We start from the raw sequence: 22,822 nt of genomic DNA on the forward strand, positions 1-22,822 counted from the left end.
CTGGATCACAGGAGGAGTTCAACAGTTTGACCAGTTTTAAACTGAACTACATTCATTATATAAACTACCTGACACTCACTGAATAAATACATCACATCTGCTGTTACTCATCAGGCTGTGATGATGATGATGTTGATGTGTTGGTACTTTATTTTGAAGGGGAGGGGAGTGGTGCGTCGAAATCGAAAGTAGAGTGCTGAAGTGACTTTGCTACATTTCTTTGCTGCGCAGCAACAATGTAACATGTAACGTTCTAAACGCATCAAGGAGACGCTCGATTCTATTCTGTAAAGTGAGTATCAGAGTGTGTGTGTGTTTCCTAGAGAGAGAGAGAGAGAGAGAGGGTCAGACCAGCTGTTAGTGTTGTTAGTGTGTAGTTTTTAGTCTTTAGTGCTCAGACGACATGTTGTTTCCTGTAATGGCGCAGCAGCAGAGTGAAGTTAAAACCACATTCACCTCAGAGATGAACTTCTGCAGACTGCAGCAAAAACGACTTTATTATCAATAAACTCGGACTGTGACTATATTGCAGGTTTCAGTGAGTTGTTGTGAACTCTGCAGACAGATAGTTCCTCTTCTAACTCTCGGTCTGTGTTTGTAAACATTGAGGGTTTTTTCCCCTCATGCGCAAACAGCAGATGTATAAAGGAATATAAAAGCAGGTTTTTGGGGGATTTCCAGCTTCAACAGTGAAACGTTGCATAACGTCGTGAGGAGGGAGGAGAGAGGAGGGAGGAGGAGGAGATGGAGGAGGAGCCTAGCTGGTGGTGAGGCAGTTGAGCAGGTTTTTTTTTTTTTTTCTTATAACAAAATAAAATAAAATGGATAAAACAAATGAAAAATAAAAAACTGATAAAATAAATAAATAAATGAATAAATAAATGAAAAATAAATAAAAAGATAAAAAAATAAAATAAAGAACGCTTTTGTCCATCAGTCCATCTTGTTGCTAAATAATAATTCATGTGCTGCTAAAGACATGTGAACCCAGAGGACAGACGGTCATGTTGTAATGGGTTATGTATGAATAATTGATGTGTTTTGTGTTTTTTATCTGATGGGTCTTACTTGTCTGTCTGTTTATTGTAACAGCAGTGTCTATTGGATGTGTACTTTTTCTCAAACTGAGCTGCCTATGGATGCAAAATGAATTTCAGTGCAAACTGACAATAAAGTTGTATCGTATAAAGAAAACTTTAAGAAAGCCAACATAACTGGGCAAAGATCAATATATCATGTGACTGTACAGTGTGGTGGGGGTGGCTGGCTGTCAGTCAAATCAAATTAAGGCAAGATTAAAAAAGAACAAGATAAAATAAAGTAAAATAAATATAAATATATAGATGGATAGAAGTAAAAAGAATGATGGATAAAAGATGATGTGGTTGTGTGTGGTGTGTGGACTGTAACTGGAGTTAAATGTAATCATGGGTTAATATTGGTGGTGGTGGAGGGGTTTGATAGTTATGGTGGTTTGTTTTGGAGGATTATGTAGAGGTGTGTTCTGGTGGCCCGTTGTCCTTCATGGATTAACTGTGTCATGGCAGGTTATGGATGGCTCTCTGTATAGATCTCTGGGTGAGGACGGTGTTTCTTTCTTGGATGGTTTTGAGTCCGGACATGCTGTGGATGTAGTGTGTGCTGATGTATTGCGGGAGTCTGTATGCCAGTTTTATTAAAACTTGATTAGTGTCAATCTGCAGCCTGCAAGACGGCTTCAAGTCACGCCCCTTCTTTAAATTACACCTCCTTCTTTCTTAAAGGTGTATGACCCTGTTTGGACTATTAACTTAGGGCTGTCAGTTGATGGAAACTAATTTAATTGTGATTAATCGTATGATTGTTCATAGTTCATCACAAATTAATTGCACATTTATCTGTTCAAAATGAACCTTAAAGGGAGATTTGTCAAGTATTTAATCCTCTTATCAACATATAGGAGTGGGCAAATATGCTGCTTTATGCAAATGTATGCATATACTTATTATTGTAAATCAATTAACAACACAAAACAATGACAGATATTGTCCAGAAACCCTCACAGGTACTGCATTTAGCATAAAACAATATGATCAAATCATAACATGTCATTTTGGGTTTCCTGTAGTTGTGTTTCAGGAACGACAGCAGAAATGGCTGAGAAGAGGAACTTGAGAAAGCGATCCATCTCTTTGAGCTCCTCAGTGTTGCCTGAACAGCCAATCAGCTCCAGCAGTGAGCTGATGAGGTAATGTACTAGCCTATCATTAATATATTTATTTATTTATTAATTTATTTATTTGAGTAGTGGCTCTTGTCTTATTAGTCCACAGATGAGTGAAGCTGAGTCCTCGGGTCCCGCCGGTGACTCTATGAAGAGTGACAGATCCATGTATGAACCGCTCTGGTTTAAAAGAAAACGGTAATCCTAAATTTTGTGCACTATTAATAGATAAATTGTAGGTTATAGATGTGTTCCATGCAAAAGTTACACATGAGTAAAAATATTTCTGTTTTTAGTTCACTTTCGAGTGGAAATGAGTCCTCGGGTCCCGCAGGTGACTCCATGAAGAGTGATAGATCCATGTACGAGCCACTCTGGTTTGGTCCTGAAAAGACACAAAGGTAATTTAATTAAATGTATTCTGTAAAGAAAATGTCTTTCTTGCATTTTAAGGTTAAATTAAATTCATTCTGTTAAGCACTTAGAGGGTCATAAATTACAACAACACAACATTTTTTTACACATAAGCTGCAGTCACCCAGGAATGATCTACTACCCTCGATCCATCCTGCCTCAACCACTACCGGCCATTCTCCAATCTTCCCTTCCTCTCAAAAACCCTCTAACGCCTCGTTGCCTCACAACTCCGAACCCACCAGCACTCCATTAACCTATTTAAACCACAAGGTGTTCCCCAAGGTTCCGTACTCGACCCACTCCTCTTCATCCTCCCTCTTGGTCAGATTATCCGCCATTTCAACCTAGACTTCCACTGCTATACCGATGACACCCAGATATACCTCAACGCCAAAAAAAACTCACAACCCACCCCTCTTCCACATTGACTCCTGTCTGTCTGCAATAAAAGCCTGGACGCAACTACATTTTCTCAACCAACCAGTGACAAAACTGAACAACTCCTCATCGGCTCAAGTCCACCCTCAGCAAAGTGAAAGACTCCATACTCACCATTGATGACAGCACTTTTTCGACTTCCTCCCAGTCACGCAGCCTTGGTATCATCCTCAACCCCATACTGTATTTGCCAAATTGTCAAATCCTGCTTTTATCTTCACAATATTACTAAGATCCGGCCCTCTCTTGCACGCCCTGCTGCTTCCTGTCTCCCACCAGATCAACTAAAAATAGTAGAATTATCTACTACCCTGTATAAATGAACACAAGCTCTAGTCGTCCAGGAACTGTGGCCTCAAAACCGACAACTGACAACTGATCTGGCAGGACTAATGTAGTCATTTGTTGATCACCCTACAGCCAGCCGATTGGGGAGCCATCCAGCTGTTCAGTGTGTATGGAAGGTTTGAGGGATCCAGTCAGTTTAGGCTGTGGACACTGGTCATGCAAACTCTGCGTCAGCTCAGACGACCGCTGCACCCAGTGTGGAAAGAAACCCAGAAAAGATCCAGAACACCAGAGGGATACGGAGGACGACACTGGTAAGTTTAAATACTTGACATGTACTACTATTACTGCTACTACAGCTAATGCTAGTAAGACATTAATGTGGCCTCATCAGTATTTGAATTTGGAATTTGCAAGCATGCATTTGATTGTTTCAGGGGGCAGCCATCTTTTGAAAGCAACAAAGAATCTTAAAAAAGCAATGAAGAAGAAATTTACTTCGACGTCTGAAGGTGATGATGACCAAGAGAACTCCCTGAACAGCATCTACACAACACTCTTCATCACCGTTGGAGAGAGTGAAGTGCCACATGAAGAACAATTGTTCAGACACATCAAACAACAACAATCTTCTGAACATTCAGTCGACCTCAGTGGCATCTTCAAACCTTCGCCCGGCCAAGAGAAACCCCCCAGAACAGTCCTGACGAAGGGCGTTGCAGGAATTGGAAAATCATTTTCTGTGCAGAAATTCATTCTTGATTGGGCTGAGGACAAAGCAAACAAGGACATTGATTTCGTTTTCATTCTTCCATTCAAAGAGCTGAATTTGTGTACAGATAACAAAAGCTTGCACAAGCTCCTGATTGAATTTCAGCCTGCACTTCAAAGTTTGAATGATTCAGAAGATTTCCTCAAAGCCAAGATTATTGTGATCCTGGACGGTCTGGATGAAAGCAGACTTCAACTGGACTTCAAGAACAAGCCGGTAAAATCTGTCAGTGAATTTACATCTCTGGGTAATCTCATAGCAAACCTCATCCAGGGTAACCTTCTTCCTGATGCTAACCTGTGGATAACATCCCGTCCAGCAGCAGCCAATCAGATCCCTGCGAAGTTTGTCAACATGGTGACGGAGATAAGAGGGTTCAGTGACCCACAAAAAGAAGAATACTTCAAGATGAGATTCAGTCAGGACTTGAATCTTGCTAACAGGATCATTTCGCACATTCGCTCCTCACAGAGTCTCGACATCATGTGCCAGATCCCGATCTTCTGCTGGATAGCTGCCGTCTTATTTAAGGAGATCTTTGGGGGAGATGAGAAAGCTGAAACTCCTCAAACTCTAACAGAGATGATGGCGCATTTCCTTTTTACCCAGACAAAACGCAGAAGCAGAAAATTCGACGAGAAGACTGAGGAAAACCAAAAGAGACTTCTGAAGAAACACAAGGAATTTCTTGTGAAACTCGGTAAGCTTGCATTTGTTCAGCTGCAGAAGAACAACCTCATCTTCTACGATGAAGACCTGGAAGACTGTGGCATTGACAAACAAGAGGCAGCCATCTACTCTGGATTTTGCACCACAGTTCTTAGGGAAGAAGAAGTCTTTTCCCAGAAAAAGGTCTTCTTCTTTGTGCACCTGACCATACAGGAGTTCTTTGCAGCTCTTTTTGTCTATGACTGTTTCACAAACAAGAATACAAAAGAGCTCGGCAACTTCCTCGATCTGAAGGACGAAGAACATACTTTACTCGATCTTCTCAAGATGACAGTTGACAAAGGGTTGGAGAAGAAGAATGGCCACCTGGACTTCTTCTTGCGATTCCTCCTTGGCCTCATGGTAGAACCCAACCGGAGAGTCCTTCAGGGTCTGCTGACATCGCCGGACCCAAGCCAAGATACCGACAAGAAAATCTTGACTCACCTCAAAGCCATCCGAAGAAAGGCCCTCTCTCCGGACAGTTGCATCAACCTCTTCCAGAATATGGTCGAGATGAGAGATCACAAAGTCAAAGATGAGATTCAAGAATATCTGGCAAAGTCAGATCGTTCAAGAGCAGAGCTGACTCCCCTGCACTGCTCTGCGCTGGCCTACATGCTGCAGGTATCAAAGAATGAACTGGATGTGTTGGACTTGAAGAGTTACAACACATCAGAGGAAGGCAGAAGGAGGCTGATACCAGCTGTGAGGAGCAGCAGAAAGGCCATGTAAGTTTGCCTTCCCTATAACATGTCACATAATGTGGTAGCAGTTGTTCTTTCACTCTCAAGTGATGCAGTTGCGCCTTTTTGTTTATCACATTATAACCCAATCATCCACCCCTAGACTGGCAGACTGCAAAGTGACCGAAGAGTGGGTTAAACATCTGGCCTTTGGTCTCAAGTTCCCCAACTTACCTCTGAGAGATCTGAATCTGAGCAACAATGACCTGAAAGATTCAGGAGTAAAGCTGCTCTGTGATGGGCTGTCAAGTCAATGCTGCAGACTCGAAACGCTGAGGTAGTTATTTGACGTTTACATTCAGATTCTACTTCTGTACTACCACCATCAAACTCTCATGTAATGCAAACCTCATTTTCTCATTCACTCCTGTAATATTGAAGCTGCCACAACAGCACCCCCATATATGCATTCATCCCTGCTGAAGGGTTGCTCGTCATCTACCTTCTTTACATTCATTCAGGGATGCAAGAAACTCCCTACTGATGCAGGCGCTCTATATAAATACATCACAAACCTGCATGCTTATAAACAAAACACTGTTTTCTCAGGTTGTCAGGTTGTCAGGTCACAGAGGACGGCTGTGCTTTTCTGGACTCGGCTCTCCAGTCCAACCCGTCCCATCTGATAGAGCTGGACCTGAGCTACAACCATCCAGGAGACGCAGGAAAGAAGATGCTCTCTGAGCTGAAGACCAATCCACAAAACAAGCTCAAGAAACTCAAGTAAGTATAATGCTAGAGTAGTAGATTTTTTTACTTTTTAACTGAACTGAGAGAGAAGTACTGGTAGAGTATTTCACAAATCCACTATGGTGAGATGGAGTGTACTGCCAATTGTAAAACTACTCAAGGCTGTACGCAAGGGTACTCTATGATCGGACCGAATTCTGGTAAAATGCAGTTATGTACAGTAGCACTATAGGTTGGATAGCAATAACAATAGATGCTATAGATTCATAATGGACACATATGATACTCTGATAGCAAAGGTTCTGAAAGCAACACAGTGTTAGTCAAATGGTTGTTCTTTGTCTGATCGGTTCTATCCTCATTTTTCTTCACAGTTTTGACCATGGCGGAAGTCACCGGATGATACCGGGATTCAAGAAATGTAAGTATCATGGAGCTCCTGGACATTAGCTGAATGTTGTGAACACAGTGATAATAATTGCAAATAGTAATTTCAATGAAGGTTTACGGCCAAACCACCCTGAACAGGCCCAATCGCGTCTGATCTCGGAAGCTAAGCAGGGTCGGGCCTGGTTAGTACTTTGATTGGAGACCGCCTGGGAATACCAGGTGCTGTAAGCTTTCTCACTTCTCTTTGGGGCGACACGGTGGTTAGCATTGTCGCCTCATAGCAAGAGGGTCGCAGGTTCAAACCTGGCAACCTGGCCCTTCTGTGTGGAGTTTGTCGAGTACTCCGGTTTCCTTCCACAGTCCAAAGACATGCAGGTTAGGTTCATTGTTGACTCTAAATTGCCCCCTAGGTATGAATGTGAGGTGTGTCCAGGGTGTGTTCTACTGCACTTATTGTCATTTACACCAGAAGAACAAGCATATTGACAATTCTTCCTGGAGGTAAGGCACTTTTTCTTTGTCACTTGCTCATTTGAGTGCTGCTCCTAAAACAAAGTGTTTTCTTACCTCCAGATGCCCGTGAGCTCACTTGGGACCCCAAAACAGCCCACAAGAACCTCCTCCTCTCTGAAGGGAACAGAAAGGTGACCTCGGTGGAAGACGAGCAGCAACATTCCCTTCACCTGGACAGGGTCGATCACTGCCGACAGGTGCTGGGTGAACAGGGTCTAGATAAGCGCTGTTACTGGGAGTTCGAGGTTGAGGAGCCCTTCAGGATTGGGTTGACGTACAGATCCATCGGCAGGAAAGGGGATGCGAATGATTGCAAGCTGGGATGCAACAACAAGTCTTGGTGTCTGATTTGCTCTGATGATGGTTGTTTTGTTGAGCATGACAACGACAAGGTCAGTGTAGCCTCCCTCTGCTCGCGCTCCAGTCGGGTGGGGGTGTATCTGGATCCGCCGGCTGGCACTCTGTCCTTCTACAGAGTTTCCTCCGACAGTCAGACCCGCCTCTATACCTACAAAACAAAGTTCAATGAGCTCCTCTATCCTGCTGTTGAACTTCACACTCATTCGTCTGCGTTATTTTATCAGTAAACGTAACCGAACTTTCACTGCATGCACACATGCAACCATGTGGCGCAGCATGTAGATGGTTAGGAAATGTCCAATAGAGGCTTCGCCTTTTCTTTTTTCCGTGTGCAAAAGATGACGGGCCGACAACAGCAGTAGTGCGTAGCAAACAGACAGTTGTAGTAGAGGATATCATCAAATTTAAATGAGAACTTTGCTAACATGGCAAGAGCCACACAGCTTAGCTAACAACTACTATTATGTGTAACATAAGGCAATCTACCCGCAAGCAGTGTTGTGCAGATTTACGGTGACCCTGAGAGAACTGCAACTTAAGAAACCACATGCAAATACACAACCATAGCCTGTATAAAAGAAGTGGACGTAGTCTCCGTGATGTCACCCATTGGTTTGTGGACTGCCGTTTTGAAACCTCGAGTACCGCAGTTTGGCCATCACCATCTTGTTTTTTTGCAACTAGAAGTGACGTGACTTCAATTTGGTCACGCGAACAGTAGCGACCCTCGGGGATGCGGCAGGCATAAATCAGGCTTTATACTGTCTGCGACCGGCTCTAGGTCAGCTTGGAGAGGCTCGGGGCGAAGGTGGCTCGCGGCCGCAGCTTTACAGTGCTCCCCGCCCGGACCTCGCTGCACCGTGGACAAAGAGCTCGCTGCGTCCTCCCGGGGAGGGACGGGGCCCCCTGCTCCCGGTGCGACTGTCGACCGAGCGGACTGTCCTCAGTGCACCCCAACCGCGTTGCGGGGCTCGGCCCACGTAAAAGGTGCCAGGTGTCGCACGCGCGAGTCAGAGGGGTGCAAACAAAACCCCGTGGCGCAATGAAAGTGAAGGCTGGCGCGCGCCGGCTGAGGTGGGATCACGGCCCAGTGGGGTTGGGCGCACCACCGGCCTGTTTCGCCTGCAGCGTCGGGGAGGTGGAGCGTGAGGACCCGAAAGATGGTGACGAGAGGTTAACGTCGCGCTGCCGTAAATTGGTATCGGTGACGTTGTATCGGAGCCATTTTGCGAGTACAAGTACGAGTACATAAGCACAGTATCAGACCCGATGTCCGATACTGGTATCGGTATTGGTGCATCCCTAGTTTAGACTCTACATCAACAATCAATGATCTTGTAGTACCCTTTATGTTTTGAAAAGCAAATAATACAGTAAGAACTCCAGCTGCTCTTTTTCCTTCATCTGTTCTTTCAAAGTTTTCTACAATATCAATTTTCAGTAACGTAGCTAAAATGTATTCACATGAATAAACATGTACCGTGTATCAAAGCTTTTTATCATACGATGAATATTCAGAGTACAACTGAGTTATTGATGTGTTAACAAAACACGTGACTTTGACTTTTTGTTTCACGTTTCCTACCAAGAGTCAATGTTTCTTTTAAACCTGAGCACAATTGTTCTCTAACTTTATCTACGTAGTTATTCTTTTAAAGTTGTTAATTTTTTAAGGAGTTGTCACATCTGCATACATCTGTAGAGTATAAATAGCTGATTGTCCTGTATAATCTCCTTAAAGGCAGTAATCTTCTTTGAATTAAAAAGCATTAAAATGTGTGTATGAAATAGAAAACAGAAAAACAAGATAATGTCTAAAAACGTTTTATTTGCGCGTCCTAAAGCTAACAAGATTCTGAGCTCATTTCAAAGATCAATATCAGCTCTAATCATCAGTTATCTGCCGTTAACATTAAATGAAACATATTGGTATCCGTGTCTGTCGAGCTGTATTAGCTTTGACTTTGTTCAGCAGCATCATGTATTGATGAGCATTTGTCTGATTATTATAGGTTTGTGTCGGAAGTTGTTTAAACTTCGGTATGCATGACACGTAGAACACAGCTTTGACTTTGTATTATATTTAACTTGAGTGTCCTTAATTCTGCAGGTTTGTGTTGTTTCTAAAAGTTGTTAAAAGTTGTTTTGTAGGGGATTGTGTTAGTACAAAACAAACAACATTTAGTTTTACATTTTTTGTTTTAACGCTTTAACACTTGAAGCATAGCCTATAAATTTATAAATGGTATTAAAAATAGAGTTTAATCATGTTAAGCACTTTGACAAATAAGTACTGAATCAGGTTTGAACAGCTGAGTTTGTATTATATCTAATTCGTTTGCCCTAAATTCTGCTGGTTTGTGTTGTTTGCAAAAATTGTTATAGGCTTTGTTGGGGGTTTGTGTTAGTGCCAAAAATTTCATTTATTTTTCATTTTTTTTTGTTTTACCTGTTTTTAATTGTTTCTATATATTGTTGTATTATATTTAAATTGTTTGCCATTTATTCTGCAGGTTTGTGTTGTTTGCAAAAGTTGTTATAAGCTTTTACGGGATAGTTAGTACAAAAAAAGAAAATCATTTCATTTTAATTTTTTGTTTTACCTGTTTTTAATTGTTTAACTGCATCACTTTTTAACATTTGAAGTGTATACTTTATAGATGGTATTGAAATCAGAGTTTAATCATGTTAAGCACCTTGTCAAATAAGTACTGAATCAGGTTTCAACAGTTGAGTTTGTATTATATTTAAATTGTTTGCCCTAAATTCTGCAGGTTTGTGTTGTTTGTAAAATTGTTATAAGCTTTGTAGGGGTTTATGTTAGGGCAAAAAAAATTTCATTTCTTTTTAATTTTTTTTGTTTTACCTGTTTTAAATTGTTTCTATATATTGTTGTATTAATTTTTAATCGTTTGCCATTTATTCCGCAGGTTTGTTAAAGTTGTTATAAGGGGTTTGTGTTAGTACAAAAACATTTTCATTTCATTTAATTGTTTTGTTTTACCTGTAAGTTTATGCTTTATAGATGGTATTAAAATTAGAGTTTAATCATGTTAAGCACTCTGTAAGTACTAAATAGTACTAATTTAGTACTAATAAGTACTAAATCAGGTTTCAACAGTTGAGTTTGTATTATATTTAAATTGTGTTGTTTGCAAAAGTTGTTATAAGCTTTGTAGGGGTTTGTGTTAGTACAACAAAAAACAACATTTCATTATAATCTATTGTTTTACCTGTTTTTAATTGCAACTGCATCACTTTTTAACATTTGAAAATATATACGTTATAGATGGCATCAAAATCAGAGTTTAATCATCACTTTGTCAGTTATGATGACTAAATATTTTGGGGCTGTGAAATCAAGCTAAATACACTCTAGATTTGAGTATTGTTAAAAATGATAAATAAACATGTCAAAATGCCATTTTTTTAACCAAAACTACAATTTGTTTGATATTTTCTTGGAAGCGCACAATTAAAAAGAACATGATTTAAGAAAATGTATATAAATTGAGATGTCTGTATGTATTTTTGTGATTGTTTCTCAGTGTTGTCATGCAACCCATCAATGAGAATGTAAATGTTTTCTGAATGTTGCAGTGAAAGACGTCTCATTTGCCCAAATCTCAATAAACAGATGATGTAAACTTTTCACTGACTGCACTTTTTTTTATCCTCTTTCAACACTCGACTAAAACACTGAGCTGTAGGCCATCTTTGTTTCCAGCTCACAGCTGTGATTGTCTGAATATATTTAAGGTGAGAGATAAATGATGCCGTTTAACAATCGTGATTTGTTTTAGATCCGCAGTACAAAAAGGTTACATTTTAAAAGCACCATGTGAGTGTCGATCGTATAGAACGAGCTGCCTTATTTTTAAACCCTTTTTTACTACTGGTCGTCTGTCCTGATAGATAACTCATACCTCTACTTTACCTTCAGTAAAGGCACTTTTTTTTTAACCACCCTGATTGCAAATTTTATTTTCATTGTAGTTAAACACACACAAATGTATGGTTCCATGGTCTTACTACTGATTGAAGATACAAATGCAAAGAAAACTGATGTACTCACAGGTCTGTTGTGGTCTGGATGAATCACAGGAAGCTGTGATAAAAAAACAACAATGAGAATTTAACTGAAGTAACAAATTAAGCAAAATAATCACATTGCAACTGTTATATGAGCATCTAATTTCAAATGATTGCAGTTCAGTTATGTCGTCACTTTGTGTTTTGTAACATGTTGTCTATATCTGTGTGCTTGTTTCCACTAGATGTCACCACATCATCATCTACATTTTTCTGCAAAGAAGTCAATGTTCTGTGGTTTAACTCAGTTTTGACTCTTATATCTTCTGTTTTGTGAGCTCATCACTGGTACAGAGGAAGTATTCAGATGCTTTACTAAAGTAAAACTAGCAATAACATGATATAAAAATATTTAAAAGTCAAAAGTTCAGAAATATTAACAGCAAAAATATACTTCAAAAGTACATCATCAAAAGTAAAACTTATAGCCAACTAACTTTGCAGAATAGCCCGAATCAGCTTATTTTGATATATTATACTACTGGATTATTATTGCTGGTGACCTTGAAGCAGTATTTGTCAGTACTAGTAGTAGTGGTGTTACTAGTACACTAGTCACAACAAAAGTGAAAGTAATTTGGCATATCCTCGTCATCCATTTTGTCCATGCTGCTGCCAGACGACCAGAGATAATTTTGTCCATGCTGCTGCCAGACGACCAGAGATAATTGTGTCCATGCTGCTGCCAGACGACCAGAGATCATTTTGTCCAAACAACCAGAGGAGTGTGTGGTTTTATTTTTTCCACAATTTAAAGTAAGTCGCCATTTATGATTTCCTTCAGATATTTTCAGGTTTCCTGGTTTGTGTTGTTTGTGGTTAGTAGTATAGTTTGGTTCTGCCTGCCTCCTTATATGGCTGCTGAAATGGCAGCACTAAAACCACATTTACTGTCAGTGCTTCTTCAGGCCTACTACCGAAACAAGATATCAACATATTCGGGTGAACTTTTGGAGTAGTACATTTATTTTAGTGTTAGTCTTTGGACAAAGAACATCTTTATTACATTTTTCTTTTTTTATTTGTCATTAAGAAGGCACAAAAGTTATACAATAAACAGATGGAAGAAGGTATATGGAGTGAAAAACAACTCATAATGTGCTGTAATTTGTCCAACTCTTAAAAAACATTTGTGTCCTTTACAAAGCTATTGATGTTTTTTTTTTTTGCGATAGGAATGGTTGAGAAGAAGAGGAAAGGACCTGATCCTTCCTCTTCTACTTCTGATGAATCACACCAACAGCCAGTCAGCTCCTGCACTGAGCCTTCAGGCAGGTAAAACAATGTTTTGTTAATCATTAAAAACTCTGACACTAGCAAAAACCCCAACAAACCAAACTTCAACTAATGCATACAAGCAGGGTCTGAAATTAACTTTTTTCACTTCCTGCCATAGTAGCAGGCAAGTATTTTCTTTTGTCTGCCACTCAGAAATTTTATCTGCCACTTTTGAAATCCATGTGCTAAGTGAAAGAATAACATTTTAGATCTGATGTCATTCAATGTTCGATATATTTTACACAAAAAACATTATATACACAGTAAATTACAGTGTTCGAATTACACCGTGGAGGGAAGATACCGTACACAGTACTGTACTGTACTTTGTTGTAGTCATCTATAGGGGTTATTTGCATAAAAACACACAATTCAAATGATTATGATTATTTAAATGTTTGCTTTGATTAAAAAAAATCTTGATAACGAAGTTAACCAGGTCATAATTCTCTCTCTAATATCTATTTTATATTGATGTGAAAAAATCTCCTTCAAACAACTGGATTCATTCAAGTTTCTCGCCAAAAGCTAAATTTTACGAGATTACATTTAAAAACACATCAAGATGATGAGTTTAATATCTTCACCCTCTTGAGCAGACTTTGAACGCCTGATAATAATAACTGAATGGCACCTCCGTTAACGTTCGTATCTCCGGTATTTAGTCAGGACTGTGCTGCCCACCACAGCCAACGTTACTAACTCTCCTCCTGCTGATTTCAACACAGGTTTGTTGTTCACAGTGTCGCTTTATCAGGGAAAAATAGGGTGCGTCCCCTCAGGTGTAATAGCGCCGTGCTTTTGAGCGTTTCTTTTTCTCTCCGCCGTGTCTCCAGTCCAAAACAAACTGAAACATGATACAACGTGCGTACGCGTCATTGTGCAGTGTAACTGTCGGAAAGCATCAATAAGAGGAATCGATAGTCACGGAGGCATGAGATGCCAAGAAAGCGGACAACTACGGTTCTCTATTCCCATCACTAGCATTTTCCCTGCCTGTCAAAGTGGCGCATGTCCTGGTGATTTCACCTAATTGCTAATTTCAGACCCTGCATACAAGTATCAGTCAGTTTTGGGAAAAGGTCATTGTTGTGTTTTTTAGTAGATAATACGATCTCTTTTCTCAGTTCACAGATGAATGTAGCTGAGTCCATAGATCCCAGTTGTATCTCTATGAACAGATCCATGTACGAACCACTCAGGTTTAATGATGAAAAGATGCAAAGGTAATGTTCATGCATACTGTAAATTCATTCATTGTATTGTAAAACACGTTAAGGTAATTTTATTAAAGATTCATAATGAGACTGAAAGTGATGAAGCCATTTGTAACTGCAATAGGATAAGCATGAATATTTTTGCTCATTTGTTCTTATAGACAGCCGAGTGAGGAGCGTATGGAGGATTTTAGGGGTCAAGTCCAAATCACCAATGGACATCTGAGAGATACTGACGAAGACACGTGTAAGTTCAACGATCTTTACAAATATCTGTAGTGCTGCTTATACTGCTACTGTTACTAGGAACTACTACCAGTAACTTCTAGTAATACTTCGTTGATATTGGGTGTAACAATTAAGATCATTGGTAGGTAATAGGATTAATTTCTTGCGTGTTTTGTGGTGGCTCTCTTGACATTAAAAGGGATTTGAATTTTTGGTTCGGTCGGGTAAACAAACTGGTGAGGACATAGACATAGAAAAGGAACAGAAAGGACATTCCCATTCCAATCAGCGTAGCAGGATGGTCAGAGCAGCAGACATTTTTATGTGTACTGTTGCCATTGCGACCGTTGCCGCGGGCTAACCTCCGTATAAACTAAACCGAATTACGGAAAGTCACGGACTCACTGAGGTGAGGTTTGGCCGTAACGACTTAAACAAGCAGTGGAGTAGTAACGTTACGAAGCATAGACCCCCTTCTCTGTTAGTAACCATGATGAGGTGTTTGGTGGGCGGAGCGTTAATTGGAGGCAAAAGTTATTCTCTGAACACGTTAGTTAACGCGGGCTAGCAAGTATTTTTGGCTTGTTTTTTAAACAATCAATATGTGCTGTCACTCACTCTCCAGGATCACCAGTGTTAGTTGAGAATGTTAACATGAACCAACGGGACCAGATTAGTCGACCCCTACGCCGCAGGAGGAGGAGACGGCTGGCTAACTTTAGCTAGCTAGATTGTGAGTGTGTTCCAATACACGTACTTCCTGAAGTACACTTCAGTGTAGTGCACTCTGTACTTACTTGAGTAGTGCCTGAATTTCAGCGATGTAGGGTCGTCTCAAATCAAATACTCTGCGGCACACTGACTGCAACATTTCACCGCGGCTCGCTACCCGCCAAAATATCTTCTTCTTCTTCTTCTTCTTCTTCTTCTTCTTCTTCTTCTTCTTCTTCTTCTTCTGGGTTTTACGGCAGCTGGCATCCTTTGTGTTGCACGGCTGCCTCCTTCAGGTTTTACCCGTCAACTACCCACCAAAATCTGCTTGCTTTGTTGAAGAAAAAAATGAAAGCAGAGTGGAAATTACGTTTCCAACGTCGTCGCCTACGATGTGTCCTCCTGTTGGCTGAAAATGCAGCGGTATGTTTATGTAGCAGTTGCGTACTCTCTCTTGCGTTGTGTTATTAATGATGTACACACACCGTCACTTTTGGCTCCAACTCGCCGTTTATTCACGGAGACGGCATATGCAGACTGTTTACAAGATTTTAAAATACAAGCTAACATTAATAAAATATAAAAATATACAACATGTACCTGGTAATACAGAAATGATGTTAGATCTTCCACACATGACATCTGTCAAGTCTGCAGGGGCTCAGTAGAGGGCGCTCATGCTACGTACACACAACGGTCTCCATGGCAACCTCCATTATAATCAGACAACAGAGTAAATAATATATAAAATTAATAATAATAATAAAATAATGAAGTAAATAACATGAAATTGAAACAGATGACAAATAATAAATTAAATTCAGTGTACATACATTTAAACATATTAAGACACAGTTAGTAATGGCAAGTGGAATCATTAACTCCGCTACATTTACGTATTGTTTTATTCTGTTATCTACGTCTGTTTGAATAGTGGTCGCGGTCCTGCCCCTTCCGCTACGTAGCCACGATGGCGACAATTGAGTGTGAAAGTGTCCAGCGTTCCACACTCAACGATCTGAACGTTTTGAGTACAACATCCGGGTCCTTTGAGTGCACTACATTTTGCCGTACTTCCCAGTGTGAACGCACTTATGCACTCAAAGTAGTAAGTGTAAGTACAGAAATACGCGGATTGGAACACACTCTGTCTGTCTCTGGAACTGGCTAGTTAGCTAGCTAACGCCTGCACTGTGTTCCAATCCGCGTACTTCTGTACTTACACTTACTACTTTGAGTGTGTTCACACTGGGAAGTACGGCAAAATGCAGTGCACTCAAAGTACCTGGATGTTGTACTCAAAACGGTCAGATCGTTGAGTGTGGAACGCTGGACACTTTCCACACTCAACTGTCGCCATCTTGGCTACGTAGCGGAAGGGGCGGAGCCACGACCACTATTCAAACATATGTAGATAACAGAATAAAACAATACAATACGTAAACATACCGGTGTATTTTCAGCCAACAGGAGGACACATCGTAGGCGTAGGCGACGACGTTGGAAACGTAATTTCCACTCTGCTTTCATTTCTTTTCAGAAGATATTTTGGCGGGTAGCGAGCCGCGGTCAAATGTTGCGATCGTCATTTCCGGTCAGTGCGCCGCAGAGTATTCGATTTGAGACGACCCTACCCCCGCTGAAATTTACGCACTACTCAAGTGAGTACAGAGTGCACACAGTGCACTACATTGAAGTGTACTTCTGGAAGAACGTGGATTGGAACACACTCCACCCGGTGAAGTAGTCTCCTAGCGGCGAGGAGTGAGTCAGAGGGACCGTGACCCAGCGCTGTCCGCTGTTGGGCTCATTTTCTGTAGCACGGTGGAATTAGCAAGGTAGCTAGCTAACTAACCAGTCGCTAAATGAGTAACAACTTAATGCTTCATCCACACACTCTGGTCACAGCGTAGGAAAGCACAGTGCTATCACCAGAGGAGAGACAACTTTGTTCGGCTCATTTTCTGTGTTTCATGACAGCATGGTGGAATTAGCGAGCTAAGCTAGCTAAGTAGCCAGCCGTCCGACCAGCGGGCGGGGTGGCCAACGGCAGCGCTGTAAAGATAAACTGAGGGCGTATAAATCTCTGGATGCCTGTTGTTAACTATCCTTCAGTAAAAAAAAAGAGAGTCGTACAATATCAGAGAACTGTTTCAGAGATGGAGAGAAAATAATAGCAACATTAACTCTCCATCTCTGAAACGTATTGTCGATATTGAAGCTTGCTAGAGCCTCGAATCACAGTTCATGTCATCTCAAATGTACAGTATGTGATATCTGGATTCTGGCACCCAATAACACAGCAAGATGATTTTTTCGGTGTGTAACTTTAGCCCACTGTTAGCGTTAGCGTCAAGTCTTTCCTTCGTTTTGCCAGAGTAGAATTTAACAACTTAATGCTTGCACACACTCTTGTCACAGCGTAGGAAAGCACAGTGCTATCGCCAGATGAGTAACAACTTTGTTCGGCTAATTTTTTGTAACCACTAGCAAGCTAGCTAGCTAACTAGCAGACATTTGGCTTGTTAGCTACTTTGCTAATTCCGCCATGATTTCATGCTACATTGAGTACAGAAAATGAGCCGGGGCTGGTGGCCAGCGACACTGGGTAACATGTTTTTCGGCCACAACGCAAGAATTCAGATGCTAATTATGACAATTTTACCCAAATATCTAACAGGATAAAATGATGTAGTGATGACATTTTGGACAGACATGGATGTAAACTGCAACTTGACTTTTTTTTTTTATCTGAATGAAAACTTGTGCATTCAGTTGTTATAGGAGACAGCCATCTTTTCAAAGCAAAGAATCTTAAAGAAGCAATGCAAAAGCAATTCATCATGACGTACGAAGGCGATGGTGACCAACAGACTTCTCTGAAAAAAATCTACACAACACTCTACATCACCACTGGAGAGAGCGGAAATCCACATGCAGAGCATGAGTTCAGGCACCTTAAATCTAAATTGGAACGACGATCTTCTGAATATACAGTCGACCTCAGTGACATCTTCAAACCTTCGCCTGGCCGAGAGAAACCCCCCAGAACAGTCCTGACGAAGGGCGTTGCAGGAATTGGAAAATCCTTTTCTGTGCAGAAATTCATTCTTGATTGGGCCGAGGACAGAGCAAACAAGGACATTGATTTCGTTTTCATTCTTCCTTTCCGAGAGCTGAATTTGAGTGCAGAAAACAAAAGCTTGCACAAGCTCCTGACTGAATTCCACCCTGCGTTCCACAATCTGAAAGATTCAGAAGATCTCGTCAAAGCCAAGGTTATTGTGATCCTGGACGGTCTGGATGAAAGCAGAATTCAACTGGACTTTGAGAACAAGCCGGTAAAATCTGTCAGTGAAGTCACATCTGTGGGTAATCTCATAGCAAACCTCATCCAGGGTAACCTTCTTCCTGATTCTAACCTGTGGATAACATCCCGTCCAGCAGCAGCCAATCAGATCCCTGCGGAGTTTGTCGACACGGTGACGGAGATAAGAGGGTTCAGTGACCCACAAAAAGAAGAATACTTCAGGAGGAGATTCAGTCAGGACTTGAATCTTGCTGACAGGATCATTTCGCACATTCGCTCTTCACAGAGTCTCGACATCATGTGCCAGATCCCGATCTTCTGCTGGATTGCTGCCGTCTTATTTAAGGAGATCTTTGGGGGAAACGAGAAAGCTGAAACTCCTCAAACTCTAACAGAGATGATGGCGCATTTCCTGTCTTCCCAGACAAAACGCAGAAGCAGAAAATTCGACGAGAAGACTGAGGAAAACCAAAAGAGACTTCTGAAGAAACACAAGGAATTTCTTGTGAAACTCGGTAAGCTTGCATTTGTTCAGCTGCAGAAGAACAACCTCATCTTCTACGATGAAGACCTGGAAGACTGTGGCATTGACATACAAGAGGCAACCATCTACTCTGGATTTTGCACCTCAGTTCTTAGGGAAGAAGAAGTTTTTTCCCAGAAAAAGGTCTTCTTCTTTGTGCACCTGACCATACAGGAGTTCTTTGCAGCTCTTTTTGTCTATGACTGTTTCACAAACAAGAATACAAAAGAGCTCGGCGACTTCCTCGATCTGAAGGACGAAGAACATGCTTTACTCGATCTTCTCAAGATGACAGTTGACAAAGTGTTGGAGAAGAAGAACGGCCACCTGGACTTCTTCTTGCGATTCCTCCTTGGCCTCATGGTAGAACCCAACCGGAGAGTCCTTCAGGGTCTGCTGACATCGCCGGACCCAAGCCAAGATACCGACAAGAAAATCTTGACTCACCTTAAAGCCATCCGAAGAAAGGCCCTCTCTCCAGACAGTTGCATTAACCTCTTCCAGAATATGGTCGAGATGAGAGATCACAAAGTCAAAGATGAGATTCAAGAATATCTGGCAAGGTCAGATCGTTCAAGAGCACAGCTGACTCCCCTACACTGCTCTGCGCTGGCCTACATGCTGCAGGTATCAAAGAATGATCTGGATGTGTTGGACTTGAAGAGTTACAACACATCAGAGGAAGGCAGAAGGAGGCTGATACCAGCTGTGAAGAGCAGCAGAAAGGCCATGTAAGTTTGCCTTCCCTATAATATGAAACATAATGTGGTAGCAGTTGTTCTGTCACTCTCGATTGATGCAGTTGCGCCTTTTTGTTGATCATATTATAACCCAATCATCCACCCCTAGACTGGCAGACTGCAAAGTGACTGCAGAGTTGGTTGAACACCTGGCCTTTGCTCTGAAGCACCCCTACTCAGCTCTAAAAGATCTGGACCTCAGCAACAATGACCTGAAAGATTCAGGAGTGGAGCTGCTCTGTGATGGACTATCAAGTCAGTGCTGCAGACTGGAGACACTGAGGTACTGACACTGATATAAAGTACAGGAACAGAAAATGGTAATGGGTGGACAAGTTATTTTCCTACTTTCATACAAACATTCATACATCAGACCGGCAATACGTCATCCAGAGTAGGCTCTCGTGACCACGCCTCCTTTTAGGGGAAAACAATCCCGTGTCCCTCGTAGACGGTAACAGAATAAACAGAAGAAGTTGAAACAAACTTTTACTTTTAACAAACCGGTAATAGTAATAACCGGTAGTAACGCTATGCTGAAGAGTTGCTGTGTAGTTGGTTGCAACTTTGTTCCCCTGCCGTGTCCTAAAAAACATATAGTAGAGGAGCTTTATGGCTTCAAGCTATAGACCAGACCATTAGATGATTGTTATAGCGAGTGATAACGCCTATTTATGGCCTGATAACAGTCGAATCAGGCAGCTTTTTGGTCATTCAGACATCTGTGCAAGTCGCACCACTCTCTGCTGGTGATAACACTTTTTATAAACACATCCCGAATGTGTGTTCCCTGGTGTTTTTCTTCTCAGGTTGTCAGGTTGTCAGGTCACGGAGGACGGCTGTGTTTTTCTGGCCTCGGCTTTCCAGTCCAACCCCTCCCATCTGATAGAGCTGGACCTGAGCTACAACCATCCAGGAGACTCAGGAGAGAAGCTGCTCTCTGAGCTGAGGAACGATCCACAATACAAGCTCAACATACTCAAGTAAGAATAGGATACTACATTATTAGGCGTTTTGGACTAGAGGAACTTTTTTGTAGTTCTAAGAACCCCCCTTTTTATTGTGTCCACACCGCAAGAACAATACTAGGAACCATTGTAGTTCTTAGAACGCTGTTTCGAAGGATGTTTGAAGCTCTTATTTCTGAGTTTGTAATCTTCCAGCACAAGAGTGAAAGAGAAGTGTTGGATTACTGCTACAAATCCACTATGGTTAGTGTAGTTGTGTGATAGTTCTAATACTCTAGAACTGACCTGAGAACTCTAGAACTGACTCTAGAACTCTAGAACTCAAGAACTATTGAACTCTAGAATTCTAGAACTTGAGAACTCTAGAATTCTAGAACTCTAGAACTCTAGAACTTTTTTCGTCATTTCTCTCAACTCATTTAGCCTCATATTGCAGATTTACCTCTAATCCAAAGTCATGGGTACCTTATTATCTGATTAAACTCTAAAAACGTCACCCTTAGTATTGGATCGATGGATGGATAGTATTTACTCAGTATTTTTCTCCACAGTGTTGAACATGGTGGAAGTCCCAGGTTGAAACCAGGCTTTAAGAAATGTAAGTATCTGTATATTTGCTGGTTGGGAATGATGAAAAAAAATCTAGGAACATGTTCAGAAATGGTTTGAATTCTCCCCTGAAATAAAGTGTTTTCTTACCTCCAGATGCCTGTGAGCTCACTTGGGACCCCAACACAGCCCACAAGGACCTCCTTCTCTCTGAAGGGAACAGAAAGGTGACCTGGGTGGAAGACGAGCAGCCACATCCCCATCACCTGGACAGGTTCGATCACTGCCAACAGGTGCTGGGTGAACAGGGTTTAGATGAGCGCTGCTACTGGGAGGTCGAGGTGTTCGGATCCTTAAGCGTCGGGGCCACATACAGAGGAGCTGACAACAAAGGGAAGAACTTCAAGATGGGATACAATGACGAGTCTTGGTGTCTGGTTTGCTCTAATGATGGTAATTACGTTGTGCACAGCAGCAAGAAAGTAGATGTGTCCTCACTTGGATGGCGCTCCAGTCGGGTGGGGGTGTATCTGGATCAACCGGCTGGCACTCTGTCCTTCTACAGAGTTTCCTCCGACAGTCGGACCCGCCTTCATACCTACAAAACAACGTTCAATGAGCTCCTCTATCCTGCTGTTGAACTTGAACACACTCAGTCTTCTGCGTTATTTTATCAGCTAATATAAACGACCTTTCAATGCATTCACACTAGCGCCAACTCCTGTCTGTCACTGTGGGTTATTCCCATAAACAATTGCTGTGTGGAGAGGCGAAGTCCTGCCCCTTTCCGGTGGACCACCATGGGACCATATATTGGAAAAAATATGAACGGTAGTCAATGGAGAGAGACAAATATTTAGTTTGATACTGTTTGATGAATCACACATATGATGTTTGTCAATTAAAAAGATGATTTTGCAAGTCCAGAAAGTCTTAGTTTGTCATAGTATCATTTAGTTTAGTGTGAAACTGCTCAGTGAACTACATCCCTCGTCTCGCACGACATACGTCACCAACACTAGCTAGCTAGCTAACTTAGCTACGACCATGCACAGATGAACCGTTATCTGACCTGATATGTTTTATCAGAGACTCCTGGTCTTTTTATCAGCCGGGAAGAGAAAGAAGTATCAGACCCGTTGTTGGTGTGAGTTCATCCCAGTAGGAAACACAGACATCGTCGCTTCAGAGAGAAAGACGTCACTACGCGACTTTTGGGTTCTTTCTAATTACGTATTTTCTGATACTTCAACAGTTTTACGACAAACTGAGATTTTCTCAACTTGCTAAATTAACTTTTTATTGACAAACATCATAATGTGTGATTCATGACGCAATTCAAATGGGATCAAAAAAAATATTTGTCTCTCTCCGTTGACTACCGTTAATTTTTTTTTCCGAAATAAAGTCCCATGGACTTTGCCTCTTTTTTTGGAGTGTAACAATGTCCTCGTGCCTGATAGACTGAAGCTGTAGACTCTCAGGTTTCACTAATTAACTAAATTTGCATCCTAGAGGTTTGAACTGGTGTTACTGTGTGTAATGTGTAAAGTGCATTTATCTAAAAGTGCAGATAGATAATCAATTTATTGATTGGCAGAAAATTGATCTCGAACTATTTTGATAATCCATTTATTGTTTTAGTCATCATTTCAAGCCCAAAAATACCAAACATTTCTTT

General features: G+C 41.3%; 2 protein-coding genes and 1 pseudogene across 6 annotated transcripts; all 3 read left to right on the forward strand.

Moving 5' to 3' along the window:
- Nucleotides 1–729: 729 nt before the first annotated feature.
- Nucleotides 730–11,177, forward strand: LOC141761091 (protein NLRC3-like). Of its 5 annotated transcripts, XM_074624321.1 has the most exons (11): nt 730–764; nt 2,108–2,227; nt 2,306–2,401; nt 2,500–2,604; nt 3,479–3,660; nt 3,784–5,557; nt 5,676–5,849; nt 6,122–6,295; nt 6,637–6,683; nt 7,226–9,932; nt 10,490–11,177. In XM_074624321.1, exons 1-10 carry the CDS (start codon nt 745–747, stop codon nt 7,750–7,752), a joined length of 3,219 nt encoding a protein of 1,072 aa, XP_074480422.1. In that variant the 5' UTR covers nt 730–744; the 3' UTR covers nt 7,753–9,932; nt 10,490–11,177. The 5 variants fall into 5 exon arrangements, with proteins under 5 accessions (XP_074480422.1, XP_074480424.1, XP_074480421.1 ...); XM_074624323.1 differs by lacking the exons at nt 730–764; nt 10,490–11,177 and adding an exon at nt 7,063–7,153 and having other exon boundaries at nt 818–2,227; nt 7,226–7,369; XM_074624320.1 differs by lacking the exon at nt 730–764 and having other exon boundaries at nt 820–2,227; nt 7,226–10,245; nt 10,637–11,177.
- Nucleotides 6,765–6,883, forward strand: LOC141761412 (5S ribosomal RNA; annotated as a pseudogene).
- Nucleotides 11,178–12,284: 1,107 nt separating the features above from the next.
- On the forward strand, nt 12,285–22,822 carry LOC141761092 (protein NLRC3-like). The gene is made up of 9 exons (XM_074624324.1): nt 12,285–12,373; nt 12,793–12,892; nt 14,023–14,121; nt 14,274–14,359; nt 17,827–19,615; nt 19,734–19,907; nt 20,434–20,607; nt 21,144–21,190; nt 21,298–22,822. The coding sequence occupies exons 2-9, from the start codon at nt 12,795–12,797 to the stop codon at nt 21,825–21,827; spliced, it is 2,997 nt and encodes a 998-aa protein (XP_074480425.1). The 5' UTR covers nt 12,285–12,373; nt 12,793–12,794; the 3' UTR covers nt 21,828–22,822.

Source organism: Sebastes fasciatus, chromosome 22, assembly GCF_043250625.1.
Source record: "Sebastes fasciatus isolate fSebFas1 chromosome 22, fSebFas1.pri, whole genome shotgun sequence".
Lineage (NCBI taxonomy): Eukaryota > Metazoa > Chordata > Actinopteri > Perciformes > Sebastidae > Sebastes > Sebastes fasciatus.